Source organism: Apteryx mantelli, chromosome 25 (assembly GCF_036417845.1).
Source record: "Apteryx mantelli isolate bAptMan1 chromosome 25, bAptMan1.hap1, whole genome shotgun sequence".
NCBI lineage: Eukaryota > Metazoa > Chordata > Aves > Apterygiformes > Apterygidae > Apteryx > Apteryx mantelli.
In genome coordinates, this window is record NC_090002.1 from 9,175,870 (window position 1) to 9,199,562 (window position 23,693).

Here is a 23,693-nt window from a genome sequence, read left to right on the forward strand (position 1 = left end):
CAGGCGGCACACTGCTGCTGCCGGCACGGAAAGCACGGCCCCGCGGCACGACGGCGGTGAGCCAGCCCCACGCCGGCGCCCCACGCTGCCGCGGGAGCCAGGGCCCGGGCTGCTCCCAGCGGGCTCCCTCTGCCGACAGGCGCTGCAGCGGAGGCTCCCGCGGTTGCACCGCTCCCGTCACCGGAGGCACGAACGGAGCGATTTGCCCCATGGTCGGCACGACGGCGGGGAAGGGAAGCCCGAGCCCCTTCCCCACCCCGGTGCTGCCAGGCTGCGGTAATACTTTGCAACACAGGTATATATAAAAAATGAAGTATTTATTATTACTTTTTTTTTAAAAAAAAAGAATCCCTGACAAAGTGCTTTTTACTGAAAATCCTCACCGGTGAGGTACATACTCCACAGGGGGGTGCAGGTGCACGAGGGAAACCGAGGCACGGGGAGGTGCTGCTCATCCAGACGCGGGCAAGGCCTGCGCCGGAGAGTCAGTGCCAGGATCGCGGTCTCCGGAACGGCCCCGGCACCGCGGCGGCTCCCCCAGCACCGTCACTGCAGCGCGCGAGGCAGCGCCTGCTCCGCGCGGGGTGGGAGCCCAGCGGCGCGGGGCCGAGAGAGGCCCGGCAGCGGCAGGACCCGGGATGCTCACGGTGGCCCCGGCACCGGGAAGCGGGCAGCCTGCACCGCAGCGCGGTGACCCTCCGGGACCGGCCCGGGCATGGGGCTCCGCTCGGAGCGCGGCGGCCTCTCCGGCCTCAGCAGCAGCTCTTCTTGGGCTCGTCGTCGGGAGTGAGCTTGATGGAGTCTGTTAAGTAACTCTCAAAGATCCCTTTATACTGGAAGAAGAACAAGAGCCGGGATGAGCGGAGCTAGCGCCGCGGCGGCAGCAGCCCCGGTTGCCGTTTCTCTCCTCCCGCAGCCCCCAAGCCCGGTCCCCCCCCCCCGAGAAGCCCCCGGCTCCGGGCCGCAGCCCCGCCGAGGCCGGGTGACGGTGCAGCGAGCGGCCGCGGGGCCCAGGGGGGCTCGGGTTGATCCCCGATCCGTGTTTAAGCGCAAAAGCCGGGAAGGAGGCAGGGAGCGCGGCGGGGAGCGCGGCGGCCTCGGGCCCGGCCGGCTGCCGCTAGAGGACAGTGCTGGCATGCCGCTCGCCCGCGCCTGGGCGAGGAGAAGGAGCAGGCCCGGTTCTCCTGCTCTTCCAACTCGTTTTTTGAACTTCAAAAAAAAAAAAAAACACGCACGGAAGCACTGCACTTACTGGGGCAATGCTGCACTCTGGAAATAGGAAATATTCCTCGGCAGAGAGCAGGCTGCAGGGGTCTGCTCGGATCAGCTCTGCATAGCAGCCGGGTCCCGCTCCCCCCGAGCCCCCCCCGGGAGCGTCCCCGACCGGAGCCCGAGGGCAAACGCCAGCCGGGCTCCGATTTCTGGCTCCAAGAACTCCTGAGTCCCAGCAGCTCTTCCCAGGGGATTCCTCACCCGCATCAGCCTCGCTGCATCCCCTCTCGCAAGGGGACGGGGGCAAGAGCCAGAGCGGCCGCTTGCAGCCCGTTGGGACCGCTGAGCCCCTCCGAGCGACATGGCGCGGCTGCCGGGATGGCTGGAGCATCCCGCAGCAGCAGCACGGCATCCGGGCTCACCGTGGTTAAGGCCTGCTTCGCGAGGGTCTCGAAAGCCTGCGCCACGTTGATGTCGTTCTTGGCGCTGACTTCGAAGTAGGGGATGTGTTTTTCTTTGCACCAGGCTGAGGCAATCTCCTCGGATACCTGCGGGAAAGGCGGATGGGGCCACAGCGCGGACCCGCACTGCGTTGCGGGCGGCCGCTGATGAAGGCAACCCTCCTCGCCATCAGCCCGGGCGCCTCCGGACCTCCCTAGCTTTCCTCCAAGCACCGCTGGGCAGGGGCAGGACACTGGGAGTGTAAGTGGGTCTCCAGGATGCTCGATGCCCCTTCCCTTTGGTGGGGATGCCCTTTGCCTCCGAAGGCAACGCAGAGGCTGTTCGCCTCCGCGAAGAGGCTGGTGGGAGACATCGGGCAGGGTCCAAGCTTCCGCTGGTCCCAGGACCAGCCCTGCAAGGTGCAGGACCAGCTGCGCCATTGGGACTCTACAGCGTCTCCGTTCAGGCACACGCGAATCTCTGACCGGCCCTTACCTGCCGATCGCAGATGTCTATTTTATTCCCCAGCACGACCATGGGGAAGTCTTGCTCCCTGGGGATGACCTTCTCCAGGAAGTCATCTCTCCAGTTCTCTAGGGACTCGAAGGACTCCCTGTCGGTCACGTCGAACGCCAGCATGCAGCCGTCCGAGCCTTTGTAGAAGGTCGACACCATGGACCGGAACCGCTCCTGTCCCCCCGTGTCCCAGATCTAGAGCAGAGAAGGGCACGGCTGCAGCCCCGCAGCGCGAGCAGCACGGACGCGGGCAGCCCCCTGCTCTGCTCGGCTCGGGAGCGCCGAGCCTCCGAAACGCGCGGGGTTTCAGCATGGTTCGCAGGTGTTCGGTGCTGCTAAAAAAATCAGACCCAGTAGACCCAGCCCTGCACCTGATGACGCCAACAGGCGTTTTGCTGCAAGCTTTGGGGATGTTGGGGCATGCTGGGACGCAGGCGCCCGTGGGAGCCGGGTGCGCACCCACGGCAGCCTCCGGCCCCGCTGCTGCTGGAGCACCGGGTCTCACCTGCAGCTTCAGGGGGGTGTTGTCCACGGCGATGACTTTGGTGAGGATGCTGGCGCCCAGCGTGGTGCGGTAGTCCTCGTAGAACGTCTTGTGCACGTACTGGTGCAGGAGGGAGGTCTTGCCCACGCTGGCGTGAGGGAGGGGACGGGGGTGAGGACGGTGCACGGCGGAGCCAGGCTCCGCGCGCCCATGGCTGCTCCCCACTGCGGCGCCCGGCCACATGCTCCTCCGCCAGCGCGAGCCCCGGGCGTTGTTCCCAGCACCTTCCTGGTGGAGCTGGGGGAGCCGGGCGCTGCTGCCGGTACGGCGAGGTGCCCTGGTCCCGCTGGGGACGGGTGCAGTCAGCATGCCCTGGTCCCGCTGCTCCCGTCTCCTACGGCCCGAGGCGTTGCAGCGTGCTGGCTCCGCCGGGCTGCTTTTTGCCCCAAAGTCCACCTTGCATTGCCCAACAGGGTCCTGCCGACCTCTGGACAACGCGGGGGCCGGGGAGGGGAGGGAAGCACGCTCCATTTAGCAAAAGGATTTTGTATTGCTTAAAGATCAGTTTGCTCTGATCTCGGCTCCCGGGGCTGTGCAGATGGACAGATAAATGGGAACCGGGGGGAAAAGCCTCTGCGAGAGCGCTCGCCCCATCTGCGACGGCGCGGCGGGGCCGGGAGGCTGCTCCCTGCCCCGGCAGGCTCTTACCCCAGGGCTCCTATGATGATTATCTTCAAATCCACCTTCTTGCTGGAGTCCATGGGAAGGCCCTGCGGGATGGAGAGGCGGTTACTGCACTCGCTGCTGCGAGGAGCCGTCCCCGGGGGCCGCGTCCCGCCGCGATGCCGAGCCCGGCGCTTCGCTGCCGGCCCCCACGGACGGGCGCAGAGGCCTGCGGTCCCGGCGCTGCTCACGCCGGCTGGCTCTCGCCGCCTGCACACGTCCGGGCACGCTGCTGACGCCTAACGCACGCGCACGGGCTGCCGGGTCTGTGCAACTGGAAATACTTGGGCTTGCAGCAGGAGCACGTGAACGGCCACCCCGTTCGGGTACGGCTTGGCAAGGGAGCACCTTCACCCCCTTTTCGCCCCAAAAGGGGACGACCGGGGATGCTTTCAGGCTTGGTTAATAAATGCTGCTCAAGGCAAAGCATGTTTGCTCCAGACCGGCAGCTGAGGAAGAGGAAACCCTGGCCTGGGAGATGCCTGTCTGCAGCATTCCCGCAAGTGGCTTAAATAGAAGAAAACCCACGTTGTGCTCTTTTCCATTTCCTTAGCTTGTACAGGAAAAGCTTGAAATAAGCATGTTTGTTTGCAAGTTGCCCGGTTTATGCCGGAGCACAGGGAACGATGCTCCATGTGTCTGGATCAGCAGCCGCACGGCTCCCGCACAGCCCGGGAAGACCCTCGGGGCAGCGCTTCCCCGCGGGCCGGCAGCACCTGAGCACATCCAGCATCCGACAGACACATTTCCAGACAGGGAACAAGCCCTGCTGGGCAGGGAAGCAGCCCGGCTCATGGGGAAGCACCCGGCACGGCACCGCCCCGGCAGCGGATGGAAACACGCACCGACAGCCTAATCCCTGCATTTTTCCCCGATGCGTTGTGCAGCCTGCGCGTTCACGTGTGCTGAGCAGGGATGACACGCTGGCCCTGCCGGGGTGTTTCGCCGCTCCGCTCCGTCCCCCTGAGCTGGATGCAGCCGCCCCGTGGAGCCGGGCTTTTCCCACCCTCCCTGCAATCCCAGCCCGGGTCAGGGCAGCATCCGCCGTGGAGGCTGAGCCCCAAATCTCAGCACCCCCCAAAAAAAAAGCTTCCCAGGCATTTTTCCACATCTGGACGGCCTTTTCAGACACCAGAAGGTTTGAGTTTTAAACTCAAAATGGAGTTTTCCAGCCCGGCTGCCTCCCTGCTCCCAGGCTCAGCCACGGTCCCGGCTCTCCCGCGCTGCCGCAGGGAAGGGGCCCCGGCGCGCTCACCTGCCGCGACCCCCGTCCGCGAGAGCCTCCGCCGCGCCGGGGAGCGACGGCTGCCGGCTCCGGTCCCGCCTGCGGCTCCGGCTCCTGCCTCCGGCCCGGCGTCCTGCGGAGGGAAGAGCCCAGGGAGGAGGATCCAGGAAACCGCAGCCGCCCCCGGCGCGATGATGCCTCCGGGCGCGGGGCCGAGCTCGCTGACATCAGCGGAAAGGGGCCGACAGCGCCCGTTCCCGGGGGGGGGACGAGCCCCTCCGGTGGCTCCCGGGCTGCGCCGAGCACTCCCTCCAAAATCACGGCGCTCCCGGCAGGAATAACCCCGCGCTCGCCGCTCCCGGGCTAGGGATGGAGCGCAGGGGCCCCGGCACAGGGAACGCAGCAAAACTTCCTTCTTCCCAAAGGGCTTCGGGCAGGGTTTTGGCCTCTCCGGATGCCCCGGTGCTGTTTACCTGCCCCCTGGGACCCCTTATCTGCCGCTGCCTCCGGGAGATTATCCAGGGCTGAGAACCAAAACCGGATCAGGGCTATCGCAGCATCGCCCGGGCCCCGGAGGACCCACCCTGGACTTTGCCCAGGCGGCACCGATAGCGCCGGGGGGATAAAGCAGCTTTGTGCGCCCGGCTGCGGCGGGATGGCCGGCAGGCGAGGCCGGGGCCAGGGCCGTGGCGGTGGCTCCCGTGGCGGCGGCTCCCGCAGCAGGGTGCTCCCCGCCGGCCCCCGCGGCCGAGGCTGCCGTCGCCCGGGCGTTGCAGCAGGAGCAAAGCGCGCGAGGGCCGGAGCTGGTGTCGGGCTGCTGCAGGAGGATGCGCGTGACCCGCCAGCGTGGCTTCGGGGGCCTCCGGGGTCGGTGAAACGCGGCCGCCCCAGGGAGCAGCCCCGCAGGCTCCGGGACTCGGGCATCAGGGTCCCTCGCGGGCAGCCGTGCCGTCGGCGCGGGACCCCTGCCCTGGCGCGGGGCCCCCGGGGCCGCCCGCAGCACAGCTTCCCGGCTGTCATCGCTGCTGGGCTTGGCTCGCTCGGGGTAAATTCGGGAGCCGTCTCCTGGGGACGGCCCCGTGGTGAGTCACGCTCAGCAGGGCAGGAGCCTCCGGCTCGGAGCTGCTCCGGGGGCAGAGGGCGGCTGCGGGGCCGGGAGCGCGCCAGGGTCTCCTGGATGTGGCCAGCCGCCGGGGGACGGGACGCGATGCTGTCCCCTGCCCTGCCCGCGGAGGCAGGCGCCGTCCCGTGCAGGATCCGGGGTGGGATCGCTGCCGCAGCCGGGCACGCCGTCCACCCGCTCCTGCAGCGCAGTTTTGGGACCTGTCTGGCCAGAAACTCCGCTTCTCGCCCGCGGTGCGGTGCAGGCATGGGGAGGAGCCGCGACGGGGTGGGAGAAGCACCGGGACCAGCCCGTGGGCACCTCTCGCCGGCGGCGCGTAAAAGGGCGGCTTCTTCCTCGTGCGGGATGCTCTGGCCCTTTCCGAGGCCCCGTTTTTGGTCTCTTTTCTCAGTGTATTGCTGAACCCTGCAGCGAGGCTGCGCGAGGGCAGCTGCCCGGTCTGCCCCCACCTCGGCAGGGCTATTCCGGTCGCCCTCCCCGGTCCGAGCCCATGGGCGCCTTTCCCCGGTCAGATGATTGATGCCGGTGAGAGTGTGGGCATGAGGCTTGCGGCCGAGTTGCCTCACTGCCGGCTGGTGCCCACCCGTCGCTTCCCCTTCCGCGCGGGGGACGCCGGGCCGGTGCCAGCCCCGGGGGCCGGGGACAGCTCCCGCAGCCTTTCCCTGCTCTCACGGCAGAAGGGGTTTCCCAAAGCTCCCGCTCCCGTGTTGCGGCGTCCATCGCAGGCGGCGTGCGCGTAGCCCCAGCGCCCCACGGGACCCCCGGTGACGATGCTCCGGGGGACGCGACGGTCGGCATGTCGGCAGCTCCCTGGTTATTTCAGCAGTTGCCGCCGCCGCGGGCACCGTCCTTCCGTGACTGCCTAACCGCAGTCAGCGATTCTGGGGGAAAAGCGTGGCTTTTACGCCCTGTGACTATGAGACACCGGCGAAGCTCTTGCAACTCCTGGGTTGGCCATGAGACACGGCCCGGGGACCACGTCCAGCGGAGAGGCCCATGCGGAAGAGGAAGGGTCAAGCTATTCTGCAAGCACGCAGCGGTGAGAGAAAGGGAAAGGGAGGAAAGAAAAAAGTGTCCAAGCACCCGAGCTGTTCACAAGTCGGTCATCCCTGCTCTCCCAGGGAAAGAGGAAGCCCGGTTTGCTGAGCCACCGCTGAGCAACGCGGCTTTGGTGGGTGGTGCCTGGTGGCTCCCCGGTCTGCCAAGAGTTAACCGGTCGGGATCCGCCGCTGGAGGAGCGAGCGGAGACCTTTGTCCAACAGGCAGTTGCGCCTTATCTGCTGCATGCCCCGATAAAGCACGATTAAAGTCAATACAGGCAGTGGGGACAGGAGCCGCCGGTGGTCAGTGGCACAGCCGGCCTGCCCGAGCAGGGTAGATGCTTTCTCCTACTACAAGCGACAAGCCTGGGCTGCCAGGTTTGCATCCAGACCAGAACTTTCCAGATCTCTCGGACCCAACCTTTAAGGCTGGTCCAGGTTGGGAACGATGTCCCAGCTGCAAAGCTCCGCTCCGGCTCCGGATGCTGCTGGCGTTCAGGGGGGTCTTGGGTGTCCTGTCCTCGATGTTGGTCCTAACCCTGCCCTGAGCCCCCGCCGCCGCTCGCGTGGTCTGTTTGCTGCCCGGATCTGCCCTGGCAGAGCCAAGGGGCCTCGCGTAGCTGTGAGCGAGGAGAGCCGAGCCGAGCCGCTGATAAAAATAACCCTTCTCTGTGCTTCCCTTTCTCGCTGCCCGCCGTGCGCATCTCGGGATGCATCATGCGCGGGTGGCAATCGCTCGTGCTTGCCCATGTCCCCGAGCCCTGCGCCGTCAGCAGGTCCCGTGCATCGCCCCGGCCGAGCCCGCAGCCTTCCCGCCCTCGTGCACCCCGTGTCCTTGCAAGCCCCCCATGGCATCGAGGCGAAATTGGCTGGAAAGCACCTGTTATTCCGAGAGTTTCGCGGGGCGCTCTGTAGTCTGATGGTCGTCTCCTTGTTCATCAGCACCAGCTAAACCTGCTCATGTGACGTGTTTTCCCGACGGACCCCCGCCCCGGCTGCCCCCCTTGGACTTTCCCAGCTGCTCGTAGCCCAGCTCCGGGGCTTCCTGTCCTACCTGGGCAAACAGGCTCGGAAATCCCTGGCCAAGGGCCGTGGGGGCTGACGGCTCGGCTCGCTGGAGGCAGGCCAGGGGCTGGGGAAGGAGGCCCTGATATTCCCGCGCGCAGGGTTTATGCCAGCGCAGCCGAACCGAGCCCTGCAGCGTCGCTGCTGCGCCGGCCGCAAGGCGAGAAGGACGCTTTCTGTTTTATTAGAGTCTTTATTGGCCCATGTTTAAAAAAAGAAAGAGAATCTCCAAAACTGCTTCTGCAAAGCTGCCCAAGACGTTTTTATGCTTAGCATGAAACTGCCTCCTGGCAGGAACTGGGCTTCCATCGGGCTCTTCAGCCGAGGCCCCCAGGCATCTCCATTACCTCCGAGTGGGGACACCGAGGCACGTAGTGAAATGAAGTGACTTGCCCAAGGCAGTGGCCACAAATGCAACCCAACAGCTCCCTTTCCTCCCCGTCCCATCAGGTGCTGCAGCCCTAAGGGACGGCTGGGGCCAAGCCCACCCGGTCGTTTCCACGGTCAAAGACGGAGTAAAACTGCCGAATGAAAACGTCGCCCAGGATCCAGAGCGGGCCGGCGGGAGGGGCGATGTCCATGCCCTGGAAGCCGCTGATGCAGATGGCCATGCCGTCGCCGTACTCCTAGAGTGGAAAAGGACTGTGAAGCTGAGGAGCAAATCGGAGAACCTCGCGCTGGCCAAAAATGCAGGAACCACGGTTTCTCGGCGGTGGGTCGTGTCGCCCGCGGGCCTTACCATGAGCGTGTAGGCCTGGGCATTGAGCGTGTAGAGGACCCCGTTGATGGTGAAGGTCACGTCAGGCATCGTGCTCAGGTTGTTGCACACCACGGCGTACTGCGAGACAGGAGACATGGCTCAGCTCGTCCGGCCACGCGGCAGGGACGGCCGCTGCCTACCAGACTGGGGTGAAAGCAAGGGATACCATCCGTCCCTTCCCCGGTAGCTTGGAAAAGATATCATGAATTTAGCACGGATGGAAGAGAGAAAGCATTGGTCGTGGAAGGAGCATTGAGCTTGTGATGGCACGAGTCTGTGAAAACTTGTCCCTGCTGGGATGCCGGCCGGCATCTCCTAGGGGCTTTCTCAGGACCAGAGCACACATCTGCACCAGAGGTGCCTTGTAGCCGGGGCTTATAGCGATGTCCCTCGGTGGGACGCCTGTCACGGCGAGAGAGCAACCCCAGGACTTTGCCTCCCCCCCGGCTCTCACCTCTCCATCCACAGGCATGGCGCCAATGTATTTCTGCAGTTCTTTTATGTCCTTGGTAGGACCCGTGAGGAGCGACGTCCCGGTGTCCACGATGGCCTGGCACCCGTTCGCGCAGAACGCCACCGTCCCCCCGACCTGGATGCTGCGAGAGGAGAAACCGAGGCGAGGAAAGGACCGGCAGGGAGTGTGTCCTGCCGCCCGGCCCCCTCCAAACCCTTCCCGCGCCTGGCGCCGCTTACTTGTCGACCTGGATTTGCCAGTAGCCTTGCCGAGTGACCGGCACCCAGTTCAGGGTGCCCTCGAAGTGGGATGGGTCGAAGCCGCCGAAGAGCAGCTCCCCTGCCGCGGAGGAGTCCTCGTTCCTGGGGGGAAGAGCAGATGCGAGGGGTTTCCTTGCTTTTGCTTTGCGCATCGCTTTCTAAACAGGTGGACTTATCTCCATATACTTCCCACAAATGCTTAGGGTCATTAGCTTCATTCCTACGCTGATAGGACTGCTGCCACAAAACCTGAGAAGATCCCCCTTACCACCTTGGTAAAACATCCCTATTTTAACAGCCTTTCCTGAAAAAAAAAAAGGGCCCCCAGAGCAAAGCCGTGTCCTCACGTGCTCATGTAGACGGAGAACATGGGCAGGTCTACCAGGTTTTGCGCCATCATGTTGTCGAAGACGGGGGTGACCCCGTCAACGGCCAGCGAGGGGTAGGCCAGCCCCAGGATCCCGTCGAACTCGGCGTCCTGGAAGGCCTTGCCGGGCTCGCTGATGCTCTCCGCAAACTGCTGGTTGGCCACGGTGAGGCCCTGGACCTGCGGGGAGGAAGAGTCTCCCTGGCGCTTGCGCCTCTTCGGGGGGCAAACGAGCCGCCCGGGATGGGAGAACCCGAACGACTCACCATCACTTGGTCAGACCCGATGATCCCGGTCAAACTGCCGGTGCCGTACTGGATGGAGAAGGGGGTGCCCACGGCCTGGTACGTGCGGGACTCGGAGGGCTGGAAGCGCGTGTGCGCCGCTGCGGGAGAGGAGGCAGCCGGGGCGGTTGGCGGGAGCGCGGCGCTGCATCCGCGCGCTGCCGGGGCCGGGCACGCCGCGGGAAAACCCGGCGCTCCTGAGATCCCCCGTTCCCTGGGGGAGCAGTTGTAATCGGAGGCTCCGGGCAGCCGGCTCAGAACCGGCGCCGCGGTCTCTCTTCGCCTGTCGTTTGCCGGCCGGCCGCCCCGCTCCTCGCTCGCAGCCCACGCTGCCGCTAGCAGCTGTTCTGCGTCCTCTTCGCCGTGCAAGGACCCTCCCGCGCGCCTGGGCCCCGCGCGGTGCCGGACGGCGCCTCGGCTCACCGCAGGCTTTGCTGACGCAGTAGGCGGACGGCACCCAGAGGTTGGAGGAGCCGGTGTCGAAGACCACGGTGAAGTTCTGCGGCGGGTTCCCGATGGAAATCTGCCCAAAATACTCCATCTGGCGCAGACCGGAGCAGAGGCTGCTGTTAGCCGCCGGCGCGGCAAGGGTTCTCCGCGCCGGGGCGGCGTTTGCGCCCTCGCCGCAGCATCATGCCGGGCAAACCCCAGGAGCCAAATATTTAAGGAACAGCAACGCAAGCCCGGGAGGAAAGGCGGCGCCGCGGCTGCGGGCACCACGCTGGAGCCGGCGGCAGGGCCAGGCCCAGCCGGGACCTGCATCGTGAGGATGCGAACGGTCCCCCGCGGTGACGCCCGGCCGGACGCCTGTCGTCGCGCTTTAGTTTTGGGGGGGAAATTTGGGTCTCTCGCTGGCAGCTCCAGGCCTGACATGGGAGGCAGGAGTGGGCTGGCAGCATGTGCCACGGATGTGGTCCCTCATCTGGGATCAGCATCGGATTCATGGGAACAAGAGAGCAGCAAGGAACGGGGCTGGCAGTGAACTGTGCTGCTGTGTTGCTCCTGGGCTTGCTTTGCCAGCAGAAATTATGGGAAGTATTAGGGCATTTGAGGCTGTTCCTGCAAAATAACGTGCGCTCCGGGGGCCTGGGCACCGCGGATCGCCCCGCGGCCCCCTTCGCCGCCCCACTTACGTCCAGGTAGTTGATGAGGGGCTCGCTGACCTCCTTGAAGGCGCTGCAGTCCTCGCTGTACTGCAGCGTGTCCAGCTTGTGGGCTTTCCAGAAGTGGGAGAGCTGCCCGCGGTCCCGCAGCGACCGCCGCAGCGACCGCCGCCGCACCAGGGCCACCCTGCGGGGACGAGGGTGCCTGTCGCCCGCGGCGGCCCGGGAGAGCCTCCGGCTGCCCGCACCGGGCTCAGGGGACCGCTGCGGGCTGCCGACCTCCTGCACCCCCCGAATGCACCGAATGCACCTCCCTGAGCCCCGCGGGTCCCGGGAATTAGTGCCGCCCGCTGCATCACGCGCCCGGCTCCCGTCCCGCAGCCCTGCTGCCGGCCGCGGGGAGGACGGTCCGACCGGAGGGAGCAAGCGACGCCCCAGGGAATTTGCCGCGGCCGCAGGCGGGAGCTCGGCTGCGGCGCTCAGCCGTTCCCGCGCCGGGTGCCGGCGGGACGGCGGGAGCGGAGCCGCGGTGGAGCGCCCGGGGCAGGACGCCCGGCGCCGGGGGCGTCCCCTCACCGTCTCAGCCCGCCGGCCAGCGCCAGGCAGAGCAGCAGCAGGAGCAGGCGTCGCATGCCGGCGGCCGGGCACCGCTGCCGCCACCGCTCCCCTCGGCCGGGCTCGGCAGCCGCGCGGCGCCGCGGCTCTTATAGCGGCAGGTCCGCCCCCGCCCCGGCCCGCGATAACGCCGCGCGCCGTGTCAACACGGGGCTTTTTCATGTGGAATGAATCACCGGCCGCGTACCGGCCGGGACGGGCGCCGGCGGCCGGTGCCGAGGGCAGAGCAAATCCAATCGGCCCCGCCGCTTCGGTGGCCCCTCGTTCCGCGCCCGGCAGCTCCCGTACCGGCTTGGCGCGATAACCTTATCAATCCGCGCGATACGATTGAGCGTGCCGCGCTCCCCTCCAGCAGCGCGCTCGCGAAAGGCGCTTTTGAGAGGTTCCTTCCGCGGAGGCGGCAGCCGGGGCCAGGGCCGGGGCCGGGGCGGCTGCAAAGCGGCCGCGGCCGAGACGAGGCAGCAGGACGCAGCCGGTAGCGACACGGCTCGAAAGCCGAAAATCCCGTTGCGAAATACAGCCTGAGGGGTGACCGAGCCGCGGTGATAAATGCGAGCGCGAGTCACCGTAGCGGAAGGCTGGACGCCTCCGCTGGAATCATTCGTTTACTGGAGAAATCCCCACTTGGATCATAATAATTTGCAAGCGTGTGCCAATAGGTTCAGCTTTAAAACACAAAAATTAGAGAGGTCCAACCTTTCGTTTAGAAATTTGTGAAGTTAAGCATATGCCTTTCTATTTTTATTTAGTTCTTCAGAAAATCCTTTTAAAGCCCAACCTCTAAAAGTTAAATCAAAAGTGGTATTTCAGGTGAAACACTTTTGTTCTGCCTTTGGGGGGGTTTGCGCTCGGCGCGGGGCGGCGCGCTCTGCTCGGCCGCGTTTGCTCAGAAAACGGGCAAAAGGCCAGCGCGCTTCCCGCCGTTCCTCGACGCGCGAGACGCCCCGCCGGCCTCGCGGGTTTTCCCACCGGGATCGGGACGGCGGCGGCGTCTCCCGCGGTCGAAGGGAGCGACGGAGCAAAGCGCCCAGAATTATTTATAAAAAGGGGCCTCCGAGTCCAGGGCAGTAATAAAACGGCATGAAAAGGCGCTTGCGTTGAGCGGCAATTTAATGCGACGCGACTGCTGCAGCATCCCCGGCCTCATAAGCGACGCAGGGGCTGTGCGCGGCCCTGCGCCGCTCGCAGCGGGGTCCGTCACGAAGCGGATTTCAGGCCGCGCAGCTTTATGTGCTTGTCTGCGGACGCGCTGGGAACAGGCCGTGCGCTGTAGGTGGAAAACACGTGCACGTCGTCGCCTTGCGGTTTGGTGCCTTGCTCGTTTTCAGAATGCCGTGTTCAGGCTAAAAATATCTCCTCTCTCTTCTTTTTTTGCATTTCTTCTGGTTTAGCCACTTCCACTATTAGCCAGGACTGATTCAAATCGCACCCGAGTAGCATTTACAGAAAAAAAAAAATCCTTTTTTTTCTCTGCTTATCAATCAAACCTATCGTTTATCTGTTAATCTGCTAACGTGGCACCGAGCGTTTCAAAGACGGGAGCTCTGCGATGGCAGATAGGCGCTTAAAAAAGAGGTTAAAAACAACCGGCACTTGTGTCTCCGGTAAAAGCAGACGCACGTGGCCAGGCTTTCTGGTGCTTTGAAATTTGTTTATTTATTTATTCCCCGATGTATTTATTGAGGCACCTGCCGGGCTGGGACCCGGGGCCGGCAGCGGGGCTCGGGCGGGCAGATCCCAGCTCCCGGCGCCCACAGGGCCGCGATCCTGGCGGCGGAGGTTTTGGGAGTGGCGCTTCCCGCTCGGGGAGGGATGCGATCCCGCCGCCTCCCTCCAGCTTTGCTGGCTCTCGCTGGCCGGACACCGTGCCCAAGACACCTGGGAACGGCGCCGGCGGCAAGGCAGCCTTCCTTCGGAGCAACCCTGGGCCGACAGCTCCGCTGGGGCCGGCGCTGGTGCTGGCGCAGGATGGGACGGCCGCCCGCGGGATTGCGCTGAGCAGGTATGCTTGCAGCAGCTCCGGCTCCACGCACCAGTGAGCCGAGCCGGCCGGGAGCCGCTCGTGCCGCGGCACGAGGACGCGGGAGCAGCCGTCCCGGCAGGCTGTGGTGCGGGTGCTTCCGTCTCGGAAAAGCAGATTGAAAAGCTGAACTCAGAGTGCACGTTTTTGACTTAAAACGAATCCTCTCCTGCATCCGTGCAAAATCAGCTATTCTGCTCCGAGCTGATGCTTTGGGACAAAAGGAGCAGGACGCCGGCGCGTTCCGCTTGCTTGCAAGCTGCCGGACGTCTCAACGTTAGATTTTCCGGCGGCGTTTTCAGCCGTTTCTGGGAGCGCTTGCTACGTGACGTGGCCAGAGGACGGGCTGGGGGGCCCGTTCGGGGCGCCGGGGCCCCGCAGAGGCGGCCGGTGTCGCCAGCCGGGGTTTCCGCCGTGGCTGGGTCCTCCCTCGCCGCGGGCGGCTTTGGGCAGCGCCGGAGGGTGTCGGAGGCAGCCCGGCCCTCCGGCTCGCACGGCGGTGGGGATTCGGGAGCCGCCGCGTCCTGCCGGGGCCGCGTGCCACTTGCTCCGTCCAGTCGCGCTCTTCCTCCCCACGCGTTTCCGGCCCCTGAAGCACCGCAGCTTTTACCCTATTTGGCTGGGGTTTGTTTTTTTCTTTACCCTATTTGGCTGGGCTTTTTTCCCCCTGATTTGGCTGATTTTTTTCACCCGATTTGTCTGTTTTTTAACCAGTTTGGCCATTGAGCGGCACGTGCTCCTCACCACGCTCTTGGGCCTTGCTGGCGGCTGGGATCCGTCCGGGAGGAAGGGGCGGACGAGGGGACGCCGGTGCCGAGCCGGTCGGCAGCTAAACCGCGAGGACGCCCGAGTTTGCAAGAAAAACCCCCCCAGACTTTCGCGTGCTAAAGCATCCAGCGCCGCAGCCGCGTCGGACCTCCAAATCGGAGGCGGCGGCGGCGGCGGCGGCGCGGGAGCGAGACACCCCGCTGCGTCTGAGCGAGGCGGCGGAAGCGCCGGGTGCGTCACGGGGCGGCGGGGACTCGTCTCCGCTCGGCGCCGCGCGGCCGGAGGCAGCCGCCGGGAAGTCCCGCGGGAAGAAGGGGCGCCGAGCCGCGGCCTCCCAGGTAAAGGGGCTTTCGACGGGGACGGGGGTCCGTCGCCTGCACGGCTCGGGGGTCTGCGTTGGACCAGCGCGGGGACGCCTGACCCGGGCGGGATTAGCGCCGTTCCCGTGATTTCGCTTACTTTTGCCCTGGGCCTGCGCTTCTTGGCTTTGCTATCCGACATTGAGGCAAGACCGAGCTCTCCGGAGCCTTGGTCCGACCAGGAGAATTGCTTCAGAGGGGGTTAATGCCCCAGGAGGGGGGGGAGAGGGGGCTCGCGGCAAGTTACCTACTAAACCCCAAAGTGCATGTGCTAGCAGATATCTTCAAAAGAGATATTTCAATACACACACGTGTATAATCATCTCTTCGATCTCGCTCTAACCCCCCTAAGCCGAGAAGCTGCCTGCTACTGCTGTTTGGATACGGGTCTTATTTTGCAATTTCCTTTTGAACAGCTCGCGGCCTGATAGCTATCTGCTGCGGCAGCACCTCCCGCCCCCCGGTAGGAAATGGGCCAGTTGAGAATGGCAGCCAGTTGAGAAGGATATTTGGGGACATATCAGTGCAATAAGGGAGGGGAAAAACTCCAGCAAGGAATGGACATTTAGCTTGGCAGTTGCCAAGCTGTCTGGGTAAGTGGAATTTCGCAGGAGACTATCTGAAAAGCTTTTGATGAAATGCTCTTGGCAATCTGTCGTAGAGGAGAATATATAATCTGATCCATAGGATGGATAATGTCTTTGCTCTTATTATCTATCTTACCTATCTATCTATCAAACATACTGTTAAGGTTCCTTTAATCAGGATATCAAAGCTCTGGTTAAAGATACCCCCCTATGGCAGCCATTTATGAACGGTAAGAGCGCATAGGCATTGATCTACAATTTAAAGTGCTTTTTTGCAAGTTAAAGCTCACAAAATGAATGCAACCTGGTTGCCGTCCATTATTGTAAAGTTGCCTCCTCTTGACTATTACGGCCAAAAGCTCCAAGCCAAAGGTTCCCGTTCACGCACGTGTATTTTTTGATTATGTGCCTTAAGGCCCGTTAGCTTCAACAGGATTTAAGTATGTTGTTCAAACTAAATATGAGGGGGTTCAAATGCAGTTAAATCTTCCCAACTCCTTAATTTTCGATGGGATTTGGGAAACCAGCTTGCTTAGTCACTCGGAAAAATCCCATTCGAAGTGTTGGGATGAGCCGAGGCCCGTCCGGTGGTCGCTTAATGCCCCGCAAGCGCTCCCGAGCAAACGCAGCCGATTCCCGGGGTCCCGCGTGGCCCCGGATCGCCCCGAGCTCTGGCACGTCCGGACCGCGACTAACGCGGGAGCCCCGCTCCAAACTCGCTGCCTGCTTCGGGTTACTTTGTTCGGGGGAGTCTGTTATTATAGTTACTATATATTTTTAATGCGTTCATGCCGGGCCGCGCGCAGGGTGCCGGGGGCGGGCAGGGTGCCGGGGCTCAGGCGCGTGTCTCCCCCCAGGAACGCTCCGCGGCTCGCCGAGCGCGGCACCTGCGGCCCCGAGGCGCCGGCAGGATGGACTGCGCCCCGTGGTGAGTGCGGGGCGCCCGGGACGAGCGTGGCTCCGCGTCGCCGCTGCCCTAGACCCGAAGGAGGACCCCTGGCACGGGACCCCTTTCCCCGGCGTTTTGCAAACCGGGGGCCGGGCGCCGCGGCCGCTCGTGCTGCACCGCGTCGGGCACCGGCCCTCGCGGGGCGGCTGCAGCCCCCGTGGGTCAAACCATGCCGGATTTTCACTGCGAACTGGGCAATTTTGTCGTCTTTGCTTTGCTTTGCTTTGCTTTGGTAGGCTCCAGGCTTGGGCAGGGCTCGTGATTTTGGCCAAACGTGCTGGGGAAGCCACATGTGCAACCTCTGTTTTCCAAAACAGACTGCGCATCCCCCGCTGGAAACCAGGCTGGCGAAAGCCGCCCTCCAGACAGGCACCCAAAAACGGGTGCAAGAACCACTAGCCGTTCTTGGAGAAGAAGCCCCAGATGTTTTGGACGCATCACCTTAAAACCCAAACCAGCCCCCCACACTCTAGCAAGAGGCCTTGCCCTAAAGCACGCTTCCAAGCATCGCCAGCCAAGCAGCGCTTGAAAGATTTGGAACAATCCAGTTATTTCCGCCACTTAGACAAAGCGTTTTTCTCCCGGGCAGGTGGGTGCTCGTTGCCATCTCCGCCGCGACCTTGATGGTGCACGCTCTCTTCTTAGCGGCCCTCTACATCATGCTCAGCAGGAAAATAGGTAATTAGCCGTCTCGCCGGTGCCGTCTTCCTCCTCCTTCCCTGGAACGGCTGCTTCAGGTCACCGAGTCCTTGCTCTGGGGCTGGTTCTCGCCCCGCCGCCGCTGCCGCGCGCCCCCCGGCCCGAGCGCGTGAGCGGTTTGGGAGCGAAACGGGTCCCGGCAGCGACTGGTGACAGCGGGGGCAGCCGGTGCCCCGGGGCAGCACCCGCCGCATCGGGTGGAAATGCCACGTTTGGGCAGCAGCGTGCGTCGCGGTGCCGGCGGCTACAGCGCCCCAAATGTCGTTTTGCTCCCCGCAACTCATTTTTTATTTTGTTGTTGTTGTTGTTAGTAAAGTGGAAAATTATCGTCAGAATTGGCGCTTCCTGTTGCAAAATGTTAGTTCGGGTGAAACCACATTTTGCATCAGGGGAATTTTTCACGTAAAAACGTTGGCCGCGTTGGTATTGAAACCAGCTCGGTTCGGCCCTGTGGGTCGAGCCGGCTTTTGCACGGGAAGAGGGGAGACGCGGGGATTCACCCCGAGCTCTCCGTTGCGGGAGACCTGGGCGCACGCTGCATCCTTCCTGCAGCGTGACTGGTGGATACTTGCACGCTCTAATAAGCCATAATTTTCATGCAGCTGCTGTATAAAACTGCCTGGGAAAAGCTCCAGGGCCAGAGCAGCCCTGGGGCAACCGAGAAATAAAGCGCCCAGAATGGGACTAGTGAGGAAAATGTTTTTTTTTATTATTTTGCGCGGGCGCTGTCGCGCGTGTCCCTTGCAGAGCATCTCCGCGGCAGCGGCAAGGCCGGTGGCAGCGGGACGGCGGTGAAGCCCGAGCGGCCCCCGATGCCGGTGCCGGTGCCAGCGCCGGCAGGGGAAGCGGCGCCGCGGGCAGCCTACGCCGGTAAGGGGGGTCCCGGGCCGAACCGCGGGACCGTTCCCAGACACAGGAATGGGGGGAAACGCGGCCTTTTTCCCCCCCCTTCTTTCCCCCCCAATTATTTTTCGTTTTGAAAATGGAGATGGTGATATTCCCTGTTTTTAAGAGGGCAGTGACACCTCTTCGGAGACCTCCGACGATTCGGGCAGCAGCCTGTCGGACCAGCAGGTAAGGGAGCGCCACGGCCGCCGCTGGGGCGTCCTCTTAGAATATTATTAAATATTAATTAATCTTAAATCTTATTAAAGTCTTATTAAAATGACCAACAGCACCGTGACCGGCTTGAAGGCTGCCGGCTGCAGGGTGCACGGCTGGGTGTCCGGCGGGATGCGCCCGGGGTGTCTGGCGGGATGCACCCGGGGTGTCAGGTGGGATGCATCCGGGGTGTCCAGCAGGATGTGCCCGGGGTGTCTGGTGGGATGCTCCCGGGGTGGCTGGTGGGTGGGTCGCGCGCTGCCCGGCTTCGCCCCGGCGTTGCTGATCCCGGCTTCGTCCCCGGCACACCAGCTCCCGGGCCCGGAGGAAAGGCTCAACTACACCTCGCTGTGCTTCGCGGGGAAGGGACACGGGCCGGCCGCCGCCGCGGACTACGAGAACATGAAGACGGGGACGGACTACGTCAACGTGGACCCGAAAAAGAAGAAAGCCGATTTCTGGACTTGCTCCAGCCCCGTCGCGGCCAAGTCCATCGAGTACACGGAGGTGAAGCTGTGAGCGCCGGAGGCTGCGCGCTTAGGGCTAGGCTGACCGCGGCCGCCCCGGCGGGGACCCTCCGTCGCCGGCCGAACGGGGGGTTTTCTGCTCGTCTTCTCAATGAATGACTTTTGCCAGCTCTTATTCCTGACAATCCCCTAACCCGCCTCATCCAAGCTGCTTGGGATCCTATGGGAACGTGCCGCCGCTCCTGAAGACCCCGAGCGCGGGACCCGCGGTTCAAAATATCCGAACCGGGTTGGCATCTCCTTTGAACCGTTTTCTTTATTTTTTTTATTTACTTTGCTGACAGCTGCCATAAAAACCCTTTCAAATACAGCTTCTCTACCGGCTTTGCCCTTCCTGTTGGACCAGCACCGGTTGCCCTGCCTCCTCTCCGCCCTTTCCTTCGATGCCCGAAGTCTCTCGCGCCCAGGAGCAGGCGCCGGGGCCAGGGCCGAGCCGCGGCCGCTGCTCCCTGCTCCAGCCCGTCCCGCTCGCTCCCTGCACCCGGCCGTGGGTGCGAGAGTCGGCCCCGTCCCGCCGGCCGGAGATGCACCGCGGCGCCGGCCTGGCTCGCAGCTCGCTGATAAAAACTAACCTGCCTGAGCGCAGGCGGCCCCAGCTTGTCCCCGACGCTGCGGGAGAGGAGGGAGAAACCCCGCGGTTTGCAGCCCCCACGCTGAGCCGCCCGGCAGCGGCGGCGGCGGTGACGGCAGCGGGGACGAGGGCAGGACGGTGCCGCTCTGCACGGGCAGAGGGGTTAGCGAGAGGCGCTGGGCGCATCCGGACGCAGCTGGGGGAAAGGGGGGTTTGCGTTTCCCTTCCTTAGTTCTCTCGCAATAACGTAATGGTCCCGGCTCTGATTAGCTCCCCGCTGAGAACTGATTTTTGTAGTCCCGTAACACCTCCCGGCCCGGGCTCAGCTACGCACCGCTGCCAACCCGCCTGCTCTGACCGTGCGTTTCACCTTTTCCTTAATTATTTCTTGGAGTCCTCGCGGGCTCCGAGCGCGGCGTTGCAGTCTTCTCTTGACAAAACTGAGCTTTGAGCTCTCGAGTTTGCAGAGCTGAGCTTGGAAACGCGAAGCGAATACGCTCTCGGGGCCGTTACCTTCTCGGAGGTGCCGCTTCCCCCCGCGGGTGAGTTTTGCACCGGGTTGTGTTCGTCGGGTCCCCTCCAAGCCCGCAGGGAAACGTTGCTAAATCTGGGAAACGTTGCTAAAGCCCCGGAGAAACGGGGCTCGGGAATTAGAGAGGAGATCAAAACCAGGGACCGGGTGATAGCAGGAGTTTCTGGAAGAATGGATCAAATGCTTTGGGATAGAGTGAAGATACTTCCAGAGTTCAAAATATTTTGCTCTTAAAACGTCCTGTTTTTTCCAGGTTCAGCCTAGGAGGGCAGAACAACCCTTGCTGGCGGGGCGCCGGGTACCCGCTCGGGCGGCGCGTGTGCATCCCGCAGCGCCCCGGCACCGCTCGCGCTCCCCTCCCCAGCCAGCCGGCCGCCGGCGGACACATCCGCAGGGAAAAGGGCCGGGGCTGGGAACGGGGCCGGGGGGCTGCCTGTCCTCCCCCCCGCATGCCTGGCCCGGCCTGGGGCGCTTTCGGCACTCTGCGATCTTGGCTAAAGAAGATAAAAGCGGCAGCAAATTGCAAGCAGCTCGTTAAGGCGACGCAGCAGCCGGTGAGCAGCACGTAGCGGCCCGGCTCGGCGCCCGGGGACCCGCGCGGAGGCGGAAGCCGCCGGGGCGCCGAGGGAGGCAGGAGCTGGAGCTCGGCCAGGGCTCCTCCAAGCAGTTCCCGGGGCATCTGGGCACCGCGGTTCGGAGCGGGGGCGGATGCCGGCGGACCAGGCTATAAACCCGCGTGTCGGCGGAGGGCGATGCTGCCCGGCACGGAGGGGCGATGCCAGCGGGTCCCGGGGAAGGGGCGGAAAAGCCGCGTTCGCTTTGGCTGCGCCGCCAGCACGGCCCTGGGAGGGGAGAGGAGCCTCGTGCTTGCAGGCGGCTTTCGGGCAGGTGCAGCCACGCCGCCTCCCGCAATGCTCCCAGCGGCTTTTCCAGCCCTGCCGCTGGCAGCCGTTAAATCCCCGACGCTCCGGTGCCTCCAAAAAGGCAGGGAGCATGACGCAACACGGTGCGTGGCGAGGCGCAGCGTGCCCAGCAGCGGAGTGCGCAAAAAAGCCCAGCAGCACAGCGACGCTGCCCGGGGTGAGCACGGAGCTACCTGCAGAGCGCAACGCTGCCGGTGGTGGCGTCGCCGCCGCCGCCGCTCGCCGGTCCCCCGGGGCGGAGGGAGGCGCAGGGGGCACCGGCCGCAGCCTAGAGCGTGCCCGACTCGGTCACCGCGTCCTCGTCGGGCGCGCGCGGCTCCCCGGTGTTGCCCCGCCGGTGCAGGGGGACGGCGGCGGCGGCGGTGGCGGCGGCGGGGACGACGGTGGCGGGGTGGTGGCCGTGGCTCAGCAGGGTGGTTTTCCTGCTGCAGAGGCTGCCGGTGGAGGCCGGCCGCCGGAGCCCGGCGCCGAGGCCGCCCCAGCGGCGCAGGGCGCGCGCCAGGTCCTGCAGCGGGTGCCCGCTGAAGCACATGTAGATCCAGGGGTTGCAGCAGCTGCTGAGGCTGGCCAGCAGCATGGTGATGGTGAAGGCCGCGTTGGAGGACTCTGGGGAGGCAAAAGAGCGAGAGCTTAAACGTCAGTGGGGAGCCGCCGCGATTTCCAGCGCGCCGGTCGACCCGCACGGATCAGAAAAGCCTCCGAGCCGCCTCGGCAAGCGCCTCGCGGGCACCCGGCGCGGCACCTCGAGGAGCTGCTGCAAGCGGCAGCCGGCCGTGGGACGCGAGGGGCGATTAAAACCCTCCCCATCGCCACGTGCCAAACAGCAAAGCAGCTCCCGAAGCAAAATCCCACGCGACGGAGCAGACGCACGTGGCAGGGATGCTCACAGCATCTTCATGCGTCCCTGCGGCTGCCGGTCAGCAGCCAGCGCTTTTTGGTGGATTTTCTAGTGAATGCAACGATTGGGCTCTGCAAACTCTTTTCTATAAATATTGCCGGGGGGAAATCCATAGCTTTCCCCATGATTTTTCTTTTAACTAGAAAATCAGAGCCAGCCAGCTTCCAGTGCTCTTAGTCATTAAAAATACCCCGCTCCACCAGCCGTGCCGGCAGAGGAACGTGGCTCATGCAGAATTAAGGCACCCTCAGCTTGCGCTGGGGGTCACCATCCTAACGTCTCCCTGTCGGAGCAGGGAGCTGCTCCGGTGCGCGGGGAGGCTCCGCGCTCCTGCCGGCGCCGGCACCCCGGCCTCCCCCTCGCTACTCACCGTCGTCAGGGGCGTCCTCGTCCCACACCGACCACAGCTGCATGCTGAAAAACGGCGCCCAGCAGGCCACGTAGGCCACCACGATGACCAAGGTCATCTTCACCGTGCGGATCTTGGCGCGGGAGATGGTGCGGACGCTGCTGACCCGCGAGGGCTGCCCGCCGGCGCGTCGCCCGCCCCTCTCGGCGGGGGCGGCCGGGGTGGCCGGGGCGGCGGGACCCCCCGCGCCGGGGGCACCGCCGCTCTGGGTCTTGCCCTTGAGGTTCTTGCAGATCTCGTAGCAGATGAGGCCGTAGCAGACGGCGAGGATGCTGACGGGCAGGACGAAGATGCACAGCGCGGTCCAGGTGACGTAGGCTCGGGCGCCCCAGGGGTACCTGAAGTCCGCCCAGCAGTCCAGCACCCCCGAGCCCCGGCGCACCTCGCGCAGGGAGAAGATGAAGAGCTGCGGCAGGCTGAGCAGGCAGCTGAGGAGCCACGTGGCCCCGATCATGGCGTAGGCCTGGCGGCTGGGCTGCTGCAGCGTGCGCAGCGGGTGGCACACGGCCACGTAGCGGTCCAGCGTCATCGCGATGAGCATGTAGGTGGAGGCGAACATGCTCAGCACCTGCAGGTACTTGACCGCCCGGCAGAGAGGGTCGGGCCCCGCGAAGCGGTACGTCACCTCCCAGATCATCTGCGGCAGCACCTGGAAGAGCGCGACGCCCAGGTCGGTCAGCCCCAGGTGCAGGATGAAGAGGTGCATCCGGCTCATCTTCTTCCTCAGGCGGTACATGGCCAGCAGCACCCCCAGGTTGCCCACGGTGGCCACCGCCAGGATGGTGGCCAGCACCCCGACCTCGGCCTTGGCCAGCTCCTCGTCGCGCGTGCGGAAGAGGGTCAGGTTGGGGTCCCCCGCCCGGGTCGGGGGGCTCAGCAGCCCTTGGCTGTGCGCGGGACGGCCGCGGTGGGAGCCGTTCCTGCCCCAGCCCGGCTCCATCCCGGCGGGAAGCTCGGCGGAAGCGTTTGGAGGAGCACCGAGGCGGTGGGTGACGGCTCAAGCTCCTATCTCCGACGGCCTGTTAAACCCTTCCTGCACCCCAGGGGCTGAGCTGCTCCGGGGCAGCGTCCCGCCAGCACGGCCGCGCCAGCTCTGCCCTGGTCCCGGGGGCTGGACATGCCTCCTGGAGCGGCTCCTGCCCCCGGAGCAGCTTGTCACCCTCCGTCCCCTGCGCTGCTCACACGAACCCCGAGCTGAGCAGCTGCAGCTGCCCCTTTTGCTGGGCTGCTCGGTCCGAATCTTCCTTTTAAGCCGGTGGGTGCAAGCGTCCCTTGATGTCCTTTCTCTCCTCTGCACTAGACAGCCCCAAATCCGCTTTTTCCCCCGGGCTGCTCATCTTGCAGTTCCCCTTTCTCCCTGGTGCTGGTAAGCCGGAGGGGAGAAGAGACTCCTCTTTGCTCCTTCCTTCTAGCGCAGCAAAAGCAACAGAAGAAGCTGCAGCTCTTTGGCCTTTTCGTTCGAAGAGCGGCAGGAAAGTCGGGTAAGCGGCGTCCGCACGTCCGCGTCCCTGCGGGAAGAGGGCTCTCGGCTGCTGCGCCCGGGCTGCCTGGCCGGGGCCGGGTTTTATAGCCCGGGAGCTCCCCGCGCTGGTTGGCTCCAGGCGCCGGGTTTCGCGGCTCTGCGGCTGCTCTCCCTCCCGCGGCGCCCTGCAGCCCCCGGGCTCGGCCGGGGCGTTGC

The 23,693-nt window shown here is 64.6% G+C and overlaps 4 protein-coding genes across 4 annotated transcripts; 1 reads left to right on the forward strand and 3 right to left on the reverse strand.

The window, feature by feature from the left end:
- Positions 1-300: 300 nt before the first annotated feature.
- Positions 301-5,020, reverse strand: RAB7B (RAB7B, member RAS oncogene family). The gene is made up of 6 exons (XM_067310504.1): positions 4,632-5,020; positions 3,362-3,423; positions 2,675-2,801; positions 2,149-2,364; positions 1,635-1,760; positions 301-833 (listed from the first exon to the last, which is right to left on the reverse strand). Exons 1-6 carry the CDS (start codon positions 4,827-4,829, stop codon positions 753-755), a joined length of 810 nt encoding a protein of 269 aa, XP_067166605.1. The 5' UTR covers positions 4,830-5,020; the 3' UTR covers positions 301-752.
- Positions 5,021-8,080: 3,060 nt separating this feature from the next.
- Positions 8,081-11,706, reverse strand: CTSE (cathepsin E). The gene is made up of 9 exons (XM_067310500.1): positions 11,634-11,706; positions 11,088-11,244; positions 10,378-10,495; positions 9,937-10,055; positions 9,651-9,850; positions 9,283-9,405; positions 9,044-9,185; positions 8,569-8,667; positions 8,081-8,455 (listed from the first exon to the last, which is right to left on the reverse strand). Exons 1-9 carry the CDS (start codon positions 11,687-11,689, stop codon positions 8,291-8,293), a joined length of 1,179 nt encoding a protein of 392 aa, XP_067166601.1. The 5' UTR covers positions 11,690-11,706; the 3' UTR covers positions 8,081-8,290.
- A 3,910-nt stretch (positions 11,707-15,616) lies between these two features.
- On the forward strand, positions 15,617-19,844 carry RHEX (regulator of hemoglobinization and erythroid cell expansion). The gene is made up of 5 exons (XM_067310441.1): positions 15,617-15,636; positions 16,945-17,033; positions 17,802-18,022; positions 18,069-18,128; positions 18,468-19,844. Exons 1-5 carry the CDS (start codon positions 15,617-15,619, stop codon positions 18,672-18,674), a joined length of 597 nt encoding a protein of 198 aa, XP_067166542.1. The 3' UTR covers positions 18,675-19,844.
- A 1,132-nt stretch (positions 19,845-20,976) lies between these two features.
- On the reverse strand, positions 20,977-22,955 carry AVPR1B (arginine vasopressin receptor 1B). Its single transcript, XM_067310616.1, has 2 exons — positions 21,977-22,955; positions 20,977-21,314 (listed from the first exon to the last, which is right to left on the reverse strand). The coding sequence occupies exons 1-2, from the start codon at positions 22,953-22,955 to the stop codon at positions 20,977-20,979; spliced, it is 1,317 nt and encodes a 438-aa protein (XP_067166717.1).
- Between the last annotated feature and the right edge of the window lie 738 nt (positions 22,956-23,693).

Coding starts and splice junctions, on each gene's coding strand:
- CTSE (XM_067310500.1), bottom strand. CDS start 11,689: ATGCGACGCCTGCTCCTGCTGCTGCTCTGCCTGGCGCTGGCCGGCGGG. Junction 11,245..11,633: donor CTGGCCGGCGGGCTGAGACG/GTGAGGGGACGC, acceptor TCGTCCCCGCAG/GGTGGCCCTGGTGCGGCGGC. Junction 9,851..9,936: donor TCGGGTCTGACCAAGTGATG/GTGAGTCGTTCG, acceptor TCCTCCCCGCAG/GTCCAGGGCCTCACCGTGGC.
- RHEX (XM_067310441.1), top strand. CDS start 15,617: ATGGCAGCCATTTATGAACG. Junction 17,034..17,801: donor CATGCTCAGCAGGAAAATAG/GTAATTAGCCGT, acceptor TGTCCCTTGCAG/AGCATCTCCGCGGCAGCGGC. Junction 18,023..18,068: donor CTTCTTTCCCCCCCAATTAT/TTTTCGTTTTGA, acceptor TGTTTTTAAGAG/GGCAGTGACACCTCTTCGGA.
- AVPR1B (XM_067310616.1), bottom strand. CDS start 22,955: ATGGAGCCGGGCTGGGGCAGGAACGGCTCCCACCGCGGCCGTCCCGCG. Junction 21,315..21,976: donor CGAGGACGCCCCTGACGACG/GTGAGTAGCGAG, acceptor TTGCCTCCCCAG/AGTCCTCCAACGCGGCCTTC.
- RAB7B (XM_067310504.1), bottom strand. CDS start 4,829: ATGTCAGCGAGCTCGGCCCCGCGCCCGGAGGCATCATCGCGCCGGGGG. Junction 3,424..4,631: donor GCGGACGGGGGTCGCGGCAG/GTGAGCGCGCCG, acceptor TCCATCCCGCAG/GGCCTTCCCATGGACTCCAG. Junction 1,761..2,148: donor TAGACATCTGCGATCGGCAG/GTAAGGGCCGGT, acceptor CCTTTCCCGCAG/GTATCCGAGGAGATTGCCTC.